The following is a 13,216-nucleotide window of genomic DNA, read 5'->3' as shown; positions in this document are numbered from 1 at the left end:
AGCAGTCCATTCAGAGATCAAAAGAATACACAGGCCACATAATTTGGAAGAGATCCAAAAATCATCACATATATGCAAAACCCTCTACCATTTTACTTGTTATCCATGAACGGTCCTTTCATTGAAAAACATGTACAAAGCCTTTGAAATAAACCTCTATACCAAGAATATTGGAAAACATAGTCTAAATAGGGTTCATACATTTTCAAACAGTCACCACATAACATTTTCCTATTTGTAGGGCTAACATAAAAGCATATCCATGAAGAGATGACTTCCAAAACATCTACAATAAGCAAATTTGCCAACCATCTGTGCAAAAAGCAGTCTAACTTAGATTTAAACACAGAAAAAAATAAGCAGATTCCCAGCCCAGCAGCGGAACAACACACCTGATCAAACACGAGACTAAGCATGGAAACATTTCCGTTTGAATTTAGCAACAAAGAATACACAGGGAGACTGTGGCTAATCAAACCTGCTTGGATTTGCCTATATATCCAGCACTTCTATATGAAGCACAGTATCCAAGCGTATTTTTGAGCTACTAACGTTCAAGGCATACCTATAAAAAGCAATATTTGACATGCCAGGTGCTGGACTAGCTGCCAGTGTTGGGTTTTGTTGGGTTGTTTTTTGGTGGGGTTTTTTTGGAGGGGAGGGGTGTGTTTGGTGGCTGGTGGTTTTTTTGTTTGTTTTTTGTTTTGTTTTTGTTTTTTTCATGTAATAGCCTAATGGTTAGCACACTCTCTAAGAAAGCACTAAACTACATCTTAAAAACTGAGATATTTCATACCATCTCCTTCTGTCAAAGAAGAATGAGTGAGAAAATACCCACTCCTAAGGACTAAGCTCAGTGAAGGACAGTAAAACAAAATATAATCTAGCTCATGTTCACACCCTTAGCTGGAGCAGTGGAGCTCTACTCCATGCCCCCAATACTGTTTTCATAGTATATGGTAAGAAAAAAAATAGTACATTACATAAACAGCACCAAAAAAAAGCTGTCAAAGACATCTCAATCTCTGTCTTGTCAATTCTGCTGAAAGACATGGAATACTTCTCTACCACATATTTAATTGAAAATATCCATTTTCTTCTAGTTTCCCCTCCTTACCTGCTTCCCATTATCCATCCATATCAGTGGACATACTTGCAAGGCAAGTATGAATTGTCAGAATTCAAATATATTTGAGAAATTGTGATTGTGCTTACTTAGCCTTAAATGGTCGAATTCAATATTCAAAGCAGTAAGAAGACATTTCTTATGCTGATGCCAAGGACTTCTATGTAAAACATCATCTGGACAGATGACAACACAACTGGTGAGACAATCTCAGCATCAATTTGGTAATCACATTGACAGGTAGTACGTTGTAGATGCCATCAAGTTCAAAGGACTGGTTTTATCACAAAAATTGAGCCTGCTTCAAAAGGAGCAGCTAGGACATTACAAAAAGAAACATAATTTATTATTTTACTTTTCCTGTTCAATGTCATAAAAGCATTATTTTTCCTTTCTAGATACAAATTAGACTGAAAAAAAGTCTGACTAATGACAGTTGCTCTCTATGTCCCATCCTGCGTGCAGAGTTCAGGAAAAATATATACACAGTAATTCTTGCAGAAAATATAATAAAGTTACAGATCAGATAAATTGATTTTTTAAAAAATCTGTGGTTTTCAGTTTTGAAAACAGAAGAAGGGACTCGAATTATAACAGATCAATAACAGGAGCTGTAGGCTTTCATTCAGAGCTGACTTGTTTGTATTCAACGTCAATGGGCAGTGACCATTTACCATCTAACAGCTGTTCAGTAGCCTATGCATGATGGTATGGTAGATCCTGTTGTAGAAGTGGCCAGGTGACAGTCGCAGTTCATTGCAGTCCTCCTGGCAGTGTCAAATAAGGAAACAATAAGATCTGGAGACCACAGTAGCCCATGTCTTCTAGACAAAAAGCAACTCCAAAACAGGACAATGTAAAGGTATTTATCAAATGAGCAATGCCTACCTAATATGTAACAGGATCTCAATTTAAGGTGAGGTTAATATAATATAATATAATATTTTTTGTGGCTTAACCCCAGCCAGGAACCAAGCCCCAGGCAGCTGCTCACTCACTCCCCATGAGCAGGACTGGGGAGAGAATCAGAAAAGTAAAAGCCAGAAAACTCACAGGTTAAGATAAAGATAATATAATAGGGAAAGCAAAAGCCATGCACACAAGCAAAGCAAAACGAGAAATTAATTCATCCCTTCCTATGGGCAGGCAGGGGTTCATTCAGCAGTCTCCAGGAAAGCAGAGCTCGCTCCATCATGTTTAACATTGACTTAGAAGATGAACACCATCACCCTGAACCTCCTCTCCCCCTCCTCCCCATTTAATATACTGAGCATGGTGTCACATGGTCTGGGATATCCCTTTGGTCAGCTGGGGTTATCTGCACTGACTGTGTCTCCTCTAACCCTGCCATGTACTCACAGTTTCTTCACCAGTATGGAAATAAGGAAAGCAGAAAAGGCCTTGGCTCTGTGTAAGCCCTGCTCAGCAACAGCAAAAATATCTCTGCATTATGTTATAGAAAATACTTTGCATTTTGGACTTTTGGATTCCTTTTCCCTAGTACTATGACCACTTAGTAAGCATAAATGCTGGGTTTCATACTGCTCTCTTCCATACACAGTACTCAAAGCAAGAATGTCAATTTTCCAAGTACCATTCAGTTTTGGCAGCCCCTTTAAAAGAAACCAAAAAAACCACATTTACTTACCCATAGAAATATTACTTTAACAGAACAGCACAGGGTTCTAATGTCCTACTCCTCAGGCTTAAAAAACAATACAAAAAAGTAAAAGCTTGAAACAGCCACAACTTTGCTAAAAGCTGATTCATATATTGCTTAAAAAGCTACAATTTACATATAAAAAGCTCCTCTGTATTTATAGCACTGAATAACTGCACTAAAAAGTAATTCTGAATCAAAACTGTTATTTAGATCCCTGATGTAGCAGGCAACTGTGATACCACATAGAATTTCCTTAATTTGACAAAACTTTCTAATATGGTAAAATGCACACTCCAGTTATGAAGAAGAAGAAAAAAAAAATATATATATATATATATATTCATTTCACCTTTACAAAAGTCAAAAATACACTGTGAGGTATTCACTGTAGGTATTTCTCTTTTGTTTACTACTGTTCATTAAACAATTATGTGAGATACATGTCTGGAATCCAAAAATGTCACAACTCTTTTAATTCTGAATTGCAATGAAGGTGGCCACCCTTTACCAGGAGAGCCTTATTAGACTGTTTGTGCATTTAATGATGCTTCTGCATAGCAAAATAACTCCTTGCTGGTCACACCAAGGACCATAAACAGCCTATTTCTACTACTTCAGTTTTGTCTTCTCCTGTTGAGAGCCTACCAAATCAGACCGCTTTCCTTCAGATGGAGAATATTACATTATACTTATCACTATAGCAACTAACCTAATTGATTTGATGCAGGTTTCTCTTCCACCATAGGATGGAGCCATTATCCCTAAGTATAATCTAAACTTTTAAGAAAGAAAAAATTATCAGTTTATAATTTTACCACATCAATAGGAATGTAATTTGGCTTCAGATACTAAAGTATAAATGAAAGTCTAATGGGTGGTACATGTACATTCAGAACATTCTTTATAAATATGCTTATCTGTCAAGTGGAACTTAGAGTATGGCGTTTACTGGTTGCTCCCAGTAATAGGGATGACTATTATACAACAAATACACTTTGAGAAACAAAGATTCACTAAGTAATTAGGAGAAGGAAAAGCAATGTTCAAATAACTGATTCAGAAATAAGCTTTGTCAGACTAACAGATTAAAAATGGAAACAGGCAAGATGTATCAAAAATTTTATCTACAGTGCTATTAAGAAAGGAAAAATGGAAAAGTTCCTTTCCAGAATTGTTTTTGGAGGCTGCAGGGTTGGTTTTCAGTAGAATGATACAATGAGAGATTAAAAAAAAAATATTAGGTTACTGTTATTAGTTTGATAATATATTAACATTTACTGTTATACTTCCATATACCTGAAAATAAGGTGTGAGGGAAAAGAGAGACTACTTTCCACATTCAAATTCTTTCCTTTTAGGTCCTAATAATTATGGCAATCCTGTTATTTTTAAAGCATTTTTAAGTCATCGTGTCCACACCAATACCGAGATCTGCTTTTCTTCAAAAAAAGGCATCAGACAAAAAAAAGACTGATTAAACTCTACCTGATTCTTAAAAGAATTTGTAAAATCTGAATTGCTGCTATACCTAGAAATAGCTTCACTTTTTTTTAATCTTGATTTTTCACAGAGCAAAACCAATTTTTTCCAGTGTCTCAAATACTACCACTAGAGAAAATGTTCATGATGCTTCATTAACATTTGGAATTGCAATTGTCAAATCAGTGAAGCATTACATTAATGGTGGAGTGTTTTGACACTGCATATTTTAAGCAGCATGGTGCTTTTCAGTGCTATATGAAATGAAGAGCGTACTACATATTTGAGAAACACTGTCTACACTGGCTGAGAGAACTAATTCAACAACTGGTCTTTAAGCACACTAGAAAATGCCTTCAGATTATCGGCCAACATTTGCACTTTTCATCAGTAAACAATGCAAAAAATAAACAACGAACAATATGTAACAATTCAAATGGGTCACAACATTCCTTAGGACAAAACATTGTCAAACTTCTTACTGCTGAAAATAAATCATTTTTAAAGTGTCAGAGTTCATGGTTAATTCTTTTTGAGGCCATGCTGATCAAAAATATATACACAGAAGATCTCACATCTTCTCATAAGAAGCCTGTGACTCTTTGGACACTTTTAGCACAAACTGAACAAAATATTTCCTATCACTAATATCAAACTGAATTCCCTTTACACTAGAACTATTCATTCTGTAATATGCACTCCCATGATACAATAAATTATTTTAAAACTCCCAATTTTGTTTAGTATATCCTCTATATTAATCTATTGAATATAGCATTATGTACAAAATTATATTGTGAAAAGTGTGACCTGTTTAAAATATGATTTTATTAATGAGAAGTGTAATGTAAAATGTGCTAAATTACAAAGAAAAAAAAATTATTATTTTTGGAATAATCCACTTTCAATATCATCGGTATAAAGGGCCCCTGTAATATGCAAAAAAAAAGTGAATTAAAGATTCACCTAACCAATTACAATCTTGTTTCGAAAAAAACCCAGAACACATACACAGAAAAATGGTCAATGTAATACAGTTGGAGGGAATGGAACAGAGGGTTAAGAAATGCAGCAGGTATGCTCCTACAAACCAGCATCTCTTTCCTATTCATCACAGCCTACACCTATTACAGCTCAACAAGACAAGCCCAGTGCAAAACCTTTTAGGCTACAGCTAATGAAAGCAGTATGCACCATGGGTAAATTACAGACCCCATTCAGCTCAGGGTGGGAAAATACAGTGTAGATTCATTTTGGCAAAGCTGTGTGGGTCCTTCCTGATAAATTGCATGGGGTTTTTATTATTGCATAAAAACTGCTTTTTCTCTTCTCTTTGCAAGTTTCCTGCTCTGGCGCTATGGACTAACTTGCATTCCCAAACTTGAAGTATGGACATTAACATTATATAACTGCCTGAAAATGATTCTTGCTAAAAGCAAAACAAAGAAAACCAAAAATGACCAAAACAAACAGAAAAGCAGGAAAAAAATAAAGACCTTTAAAAGCATTCATATCCAAGTACTTGATTCTTACAGATACCTTATATGCAACACTGTAATTAATTGAAAAATCTATCAAGCCTGAAAAAAGAATGTAAAAAGTCTACTGATAACCTGAGATGCAGCTCTAAAACAGGCAACATGGATTTACTAAACTACGGAGGATATGCTAAGGAAGTGCCAAGATCTGCTCCTATGGAATTGCACAGGATCACATATGATCCCAGGGATGTTAGGACACCTGTCACTTGATGAAGTATGTGCTTCCTAAAAGAAAGAACATGAGCACGTCAGCTCCTGTTCATGGAAGGTGGACAGAGTTAAGAGATCGTGTGCATGTGGAGGGAGCAGATGCAGAGGAATCTGGTAACATCTGACAATAAATAGTGAACAGTGGATCAGGGTGACTACTGCTAGAAAGTGCGTTTCTAAAATCCAAGAGATGTTACTGTTTGGACTGGAAAAGCCACATCTACGACCTAAGGACATCTCACTCTCCTGAGAAGCAGCAGTATTAAAGCGCCGGTCTACCTGCTTTGCCTTAGGGGAGTGGGGGAGATGTGCTGAGAGGCAAGTCTAAGGCAAAGTACCTATGCCCATCTGCTTCAGAGCTTGGCCTTCACCTGAAGTGTTACCTGACACGGGAAGGGTGTAGATTTATGCCCAGCAAAAGCACCAGGACAAATATGTACTTACTGCAGTAGGCGATTAGGAGACTAGCCAGGATCATGATAGCCCAGAAAGTTGAGGACATGCTTGGCAAGGCGCTGGCATCTTTCCTACTGCTTCTCCTGGGAGATGGAGCCATTGAAGCCACTTCCCCGCTGGGGGGAAAGTCAGACAGTTTCACCAGCCAGCTCTCCCCTTGACTGACGGCCTTGCTCCACGTGTAATCCTCAAGGAAGGCATCATCCAACGACTCTGCTGCTCATCATCAGCAACATGCTCCTGTTCCAGGAATCATCTTCCAGCCAGAAAGCCAAGGCGACTTTAATGCACGCGGGGCTTGGGAACAGTGGCCACAGTCAGCTTCCCTCCTGTCACTGTGGTGGGATTCACTAGCATGGAGGGTTTCACTGCGGCTTCGATGCCTCGCGTGGTACTGAGCTTCGAAGATGACCCACGAATGAGCCTCTTCTTTTTTTTTTTTTTCCTTTCTGTTTTTAATTTGCAAAAGTTACTCCGCTTGCAGTCCTTCCCCCTGTCTCTCCCTCGCCGTGGGCAGCCCCCGCAGGCGGAGCGCGGGCCCTGGAGGTACTAACGCGGCACCTCCCCCGCCCGCCCCGCGGCTCTACGGCGACCCCCTCTCAGGGCGCCGCGGGCCCCCAGCCCAGGCCAGCATGGCCGCGGGGCCACGCAGGGGCGAGGGCAGCCCGGCGCCACCGCCGCCCGCCCGCCCGCCGGGGAGGGCTCGGCCGGGCAGCTCCGCGCAGAGAGGGCGATTCGCGCCCCGGCCCAGCGCCCGCAGGGCGAGGACAGCCCCCTCCCCACACCGCCTGTCCAGCCTGAGCTCCCCTCCCGACCGGTCCTGCGGCTTGACGGGGAGGAGGCGCGAGTGGCGGCCGGGACACTTTAAGCGGAGGGTCGGCAGCGGGTCTCCTCCTCTCCGTGCGCCGCCCGCTCTGCTCTCAGGCTCTGCCGCTACGGCAGCGCCGGCCCTTCAAGTAAAGGGAAGCGGGAGGAGGAGGAGGGGGCCGGCGGTCACGCCCACAGGTGCTCAGCGCTCCGAGCAGAGCGGTTCTTCCTGCGCTCGCGCGTCCCCGCCGGAGGAGCGCGCCCGCCCCGGGGCCCGCATCGCCCCCCGGCCCCGCGCCGCTCCCCGCTGCCGTTCCCGGGGCCGCGCCCGCCGGGTTTAGGGTGGGAGGAGCCGCGGGGCCGCTGTCCCTGTCCCGGTCCCCGCGGAGGGGGCTGCCGGCCCTGCGGGGCCGGCGGTGGGCGCGGGCTGTGCGGCGGGCAGGGGCCGAGAGGCGAGCCCTGTGCCTCGGTGGGGTAGGGCCGGCGCCGGCTCTGGCTCCGGCTCCCAGCGTCTGCCCGCGGCCGCCAGCGCAGAGGTGCGCGGGGGAGCCGCCGGGCCGGCAGCGAGGCGGTGCCCGCCCCGAGCCCCCGCTGGGAATCGGCTCTCGGCCGACACGGGGTCTAGACAGAAGAAGTGGCCCAGGGAATTGTCACTCCCAGTCCCCTCACCTGCACGGTGCGGCTCGAAATCTCCACGATGTACTGCGCCTCGACACGACCATAGATGCTAAAGGAAACAATTCCTCATTGTGTATCCATCTGCGGTCCTTATGGGGACTGCTGTTGGCACGCGGTTACTGTCGCTGAAATGGCAGCGACACATCGGTATGAAACCCACTTTAAAGGCCTTGAGTTCACATGTGTGCCAGTATCCCTTATGATTAAAAGCTTATATATTGTAAGAGGAACCAGGTAGTTGAGCTTTTCTGTTCGGAGTCTCCATAGCAATGTCTTCAAATTAATATTTTAAGTTCTGCAGAACCTAGTCGTGTTCCAAGTACAGGCAGGATTGGCAGACTAGAAGAGGAGCTTGGTCACAAAATGTCCCAATATCTCCTCCTGTGTTTTACTTGCATAATAGAAATGGCATGAAAAAGCTGATCTGTATTCCTTCAGAAGCCCCAGGTTTGTCTGATTGTTTGCCATTTAAACATCTAGACTAAAAATGGCATATGAATGATGCATTATTCACAAGACTGGACTTTAAGGACCTTTTCAGTACAGCTGCACTTGATTAGATACTTGTAACTAAGTTCAGTTTTGTGCCATGAGGACACTGTCAATGTAATAGTTTTGATTTCAGAGAAGGTTTTCTGCCAGAAGAGAACAGAACTGAACTGAACTGCTAAGGCAATAGATTAATGTGTTCAAACATGCTTCAGAGATTAAATTTTTACTATTGTTTGGCTACAACATAATTTGGGTACCAGAACATCTCCGTCCAAGATGTGGCTTTATTTTCCTTTATTTTCATGGGAATTTCTTTTCTAGTGTATTTGAAAACTAGAATAAAGCACAACTCAAGCATTAAGACAGTATGCTAAGCTGTATTCTTCTTCCCGATACCATTTAAAATAGCATTTATATGTAGGGATGAAATCTTTTTATCACCTTCCATCTCTAACTTAGGCACTATATTTTCCTTCTAATTCAACATAAATTCATCATCCCCCTTGGAATCCTGAAATATTACTTCAATTTGATGTTGTAAAGTTGTACATCTTCATAAGTTTTTTTAAAAACTAGGACTTTCAAAATTCCTATTCTCAGACTAAATGTAAATAAGTGTTAAGCAACAAAAATGCCTTGCATGTTGTGCTGCTGTTTATTGCAATTCCAGGACTAACATGTAAATTAAGCAGCTTTCTGTATTTATAAAAAAAAAAAAAAAAAAATTGATGCAATGGATGTCCAGTTCAATAACATATTTTAAAAGTTACTATAAAGGAAAAGCACAAGTATCTTGAAATGAGATGTCATAGTATGATGTATAGATTAAGAGACTCTAAAGCCGTAAGGGACAGTTGTAGAAGTATAGAAGCAACTATACCTTTCAGTAGAGTTCACTGAATGTTGTATAGTAAATATTAAGGTTTAACTAAGAAGTTGTGATTAGACAAGAGGATTTCCCTTGGAAATACATCCAACTTTCAGCCTGAGGAGTGGGAATCATGATTACAGTCCACCTAAACAGAGCTCAAAGGTTCATACAGAAGCTGAAGTCTTGCTTTGATAATTCTGAAAACTGATATTCCACACTTGAGACTAAATTAATTCCCATGTTGGAGAACTACTCAGTTACTCAGAAAGTAAGGCACCACTCAATACAGGAACCACCAAGCTGGGGCATTTGTGTTTCTATACAACTACCTGTAATAGTTTTATAAAGAAGTTTTAAATTAAGAAATATTTTCAAACACTACATTCTGATTTGATTGTCAAAGATAAGACTTAAAACCACTCTTAAAATATAATTTTAGGTCACTGCTGATTTTTTTTGTAGGTGCATGTTGATCTCCAGTAATGACCCGGCTGTTCTGCATGGCCTTGTATTGAAAAGTATTTCACCCTACAGTGACACTATTCACAATGTAAATTCTTGCTTAAGGAAGAAGTGGCAGAATGCAATCTCAAATTAATTTGCTTGCTTCTTTCTTAAAATGTTCCCCACACTTTTATTTTCAAGGAAAATGTTTATCGCCTCCCTAATCTCCCAAGAAATTCCCAGTATTCCAACCTGTGTGTATGGAAATGTAAGAAACAATTATTAAAGTCATGGACAGATGTCTGAAAGCTGAATAGAAAACAGAAACCCAAGTTAAAGGCTGTATATCAAAGTGAAATACCCATTTCAGAAGTCAGATTTGTTCCCATATATTCAAAGACACAGATCTCTCATTCTTCCATTGCTGTAGGAAGAGTTAATATTTGCAAGGAAATGAAAGTAATACTTAAGCTCTTTACTAAGATAGATTGTGCCGTTGATCCAATTGAAATTATATGCAAAATATATCTGTTGACTGGAAAAGGCATAGTTTGAAGCCTGTTGTAAGCTGTATCTATGTCAGAGTTTGTCCATGATGTGTGTATGCATCACTGCTTTCTGCTAGGATGTCAGACCTGTGAAGCCTGTGTAGTGATGTTGACCTCCATTACAGGTGAGAGGATAACCTACAGAAGATAAATATTAATATTCATTTAGCATGAAGCATGTACATGGCAGAAGGTAGAGAGTGTTCTTCAGGTCTTTACAAAGAGACCTTCTGTTCTTTTTGAATTTGCTTATTTGCTTTGAAAATAGAAGGTTTAAATAAATTGTAGGTAAATTGTGTGGCATTGCACTGTTTCAGTATACTTCAGACAGAATTAACAATCAATACTATTCAAGCCAAGAACTGAGTTTTTGCTTGGGATAAAATAAAGATATATTCACTTGATTCTAAATGTTCATTTCAAGGAAACAGCAGAGTATCTGAATGGACATTATTGATTAGATTTGTTAATTTTGAGATAAATATGAGCAAAAAATATGTAAAAGAAACACAGTATTTAATTTTTTAGAATGTTAAAACATTAATTACACACAAAAGCTGTGTAATAGCTTCTTGTAATATATCAAAAGAATTTTCAAAGGAAGAGCAGTAGAGCTTAATACTAAGAAAGTAAGCTCCTCAACTTTATGTAATCATTTATATTTTAAACAAATTAATTAAAGAATTTTATACATCTCTTTATAAAAATCCATAGTGCATCTTTAACAACCATAGCAAATATAAAAAGGAAAGAATGCAAGAGAATTGCAATTTTCTTCATCTTCCTTGAGATGGTGACCAGCCAGGCGATCTAGGTTGTTAAAGAAAAATAATAGTTTTAGTTAGATTTTGTGAGAAGATTTCTATCTTTGTAGTTACTGATCTTTGGAAAAGGGTTATATCTAAACACATGCCTCAATTTATATTTATATATATAGTTTGTTTGTTTGTTTGTTTGTTTGTTTGTTTTTGTTTAGTGCCCAGAATATTGACCATGTGTTTAGTAGGGAAGTTTTTGCTATGGATTTACATGAAGCAGAAAATTGTCGTATCTGTGAACAAAGAAAGAGTAAGGAAGATAAAGAGACAGTGTGTAGTTGCATGCCTAATTCATTGTGAAATTATAATTTAGAGAGTTCAGTCCTTCAATAACAGAAATCATATTTTAGTCTAAATGGCAGTGAACTGCATACATCTGAAACGGGGATAAGAAACTTAGTTCTCACCCATGAGTTCAGTAAAAGTCTTTCTTTTCAGAGTGCTTTAAAATTTGCTTTTTAAAAATTTTTAATTGATACATGTACATGAAAGAGCCTTTATTATGGTCAGTAATATTCAGGTTCTTAATAACAATTCTGTTGATGAATAGTCAAAATATATTTAGAGGGCAGCCATTGACCAAATCTAAGTCATGTTGCTTGATTGCTTTGTATTGTCTATGTGGCAGGTATTCTCACTGAGTGCTTTTGTTGATTTTTACAAATGTAAAATTACAACCTTGTTACTTGTAAATTGTGCCTTTTCAGTGATCTTCTTTCTTTAACAAGGTACCAGTTAGTAGTGGTGTTATCTGGGGGGTTTGTTTGGTTTTTTTTGTTTGTTTGGGTTTTTTGTAGCCATTATTAATTTAGCTTGGTTTGAGGGGTTTTTTCCTAACTTTATTTACCTGGCAATGATAATATAGATTGTGTTATATAGATACAGTTTGAAAAGCTGTATGTGGTTTTGATTTAACATGAAAGCTTTCATAAGTTATGGGAAATCCTCACCCTGTAAAACAAAATCTATGAAGTTATTCACTGACAGCTATATCAACCTGTCCAGTTATGTGCAAAGCCAAACATTTTAAAAAAGCAAGAAAATGATGGTGGGAATCTGTTGCCAATAGAAAACATTTTTATACCTGTCTGTATAACTGATGGGGTGTCACAACATCCACATTATCATCCTGAATGAATTTTATTTGTAGACTTTACACTAAAATGCAGAAAAGCAATGAAGGGGAATACTTAAAAGTACATTTTAATTCCACTTTATGTCAAGGACAAGTCTGTATTTTTTGTTAAAAAATGAGACCAATATTATATCCTTTTGAAAGGTGTCTGCCATTTTCTAAAGCAATACTTGTTGTAGATGACCAAGAGATTAAGTGAACTTTTTGTAAAATTACTGCATTCTCAGTTAGATCCTAAAATATAGGAAAAAAAAATGGAAAAAAAAAGCCATTGTCATGCAAGTCCAAATTTCACATCTAAAGCTGGGTTAAAATAAACTGCATCTCTTCATAACATGTACTAATAAAATGTTTATTTTTTATGATGTGGGTGTGTAAAGTTGTTTCTTTGCATTGAAGTGCCTACAACTGATGTGGCAGAGAAGTACATTCCTGTCACTTAGCAACCTTTACCAGCTCAGGAAAAAAAAATGGGGGGGGGGGGGGAGGGGCGAGGGGGGTATCTTAAATGCTATTATAAAAGTGTCTGGAATTTAGCAAATTACCAAATCATTCAGAAATGAGTCATTACCTGAGCTACAGTGATGTAATATACTGAATTTGACAGCAAGAACAAAAACAACTAACTTTCTTTCATGGATAATTTAGGAGGTGAGTTATTTTAAAAAAAATTAGGAAAGAAATCAGAACATGAAACAGCAAACAAACCTGAAATAAATCCAAATATGGTAAATTGCTTTCATTACAGCAAATAGATAGAAAATGAGAGGGCTATGAAATCATGACTATGAAAAAATTTCTGTCTTGGAAATGACATAAATTACTAATCAGATCTGTTGTGAGTTAGGTGTAGTTTAATTTTGTGCAATCAAGCAAAAGGGATGCTGATTTCAGTGCCTGTTCCAAAGTGTCCAGAAAAATCTGCTTTTGATTACGTGACAAATAACA

General features: G+C 39.0%; 1 protein-coding gene across 8 annotated transcripts in view; it reads right to left on the bottom strand.

The window, feature by feature from the left end:
* Positions 1-7,010, bottom strand: part of TAFA5 (TAFA chemokine like family member 5) — a 421,054-nt gene extending 414,044 nt beyond the window's left edge. For 7 of the 8 annotated variants that reach the window (XR_005700531.1, XR_005700533.1, XR_005700534.1 and 4 more), the window contains exon 1: positions 6,464-7,010. Coding sequence is in view for 3 of the 8 variants with exons in the window: in XM_040062246.2 (XP_039918180.1) it covers positions 6,464-6,575 (112 nt within the window). In the remaining 5 variants the exon portion in view is untranslated. The remainder of the gene's footprint in view (positions 1-6,463) is intronic. The other variant, XM_040062247.2, reaches the window with a different exon arrangement.
* Between the last annotated feature and the right edge of the window lie 6,206 nt (positions 7,011-13,216).

Source organism: Hirundo rustica, chromosome 4 (genome assembly GCF_015227805.2).
Source record: "Hirundo rustica isolate bHirRus1 chromosome 4, bHirRus1.pri.v3, whole genome shotgun sequence".
Lineage (NCBI taxonomy): Eukaryota > Metazoa > Chordata > Aves > Passeriformes > Hirundinidae > Hirundo > Hirundo rustica.
The sequence above is the reverse complement of the archived record's forward strand: the minus strand, read 5'-3'. Positions and strand labels throughout refer to the sequence as shown.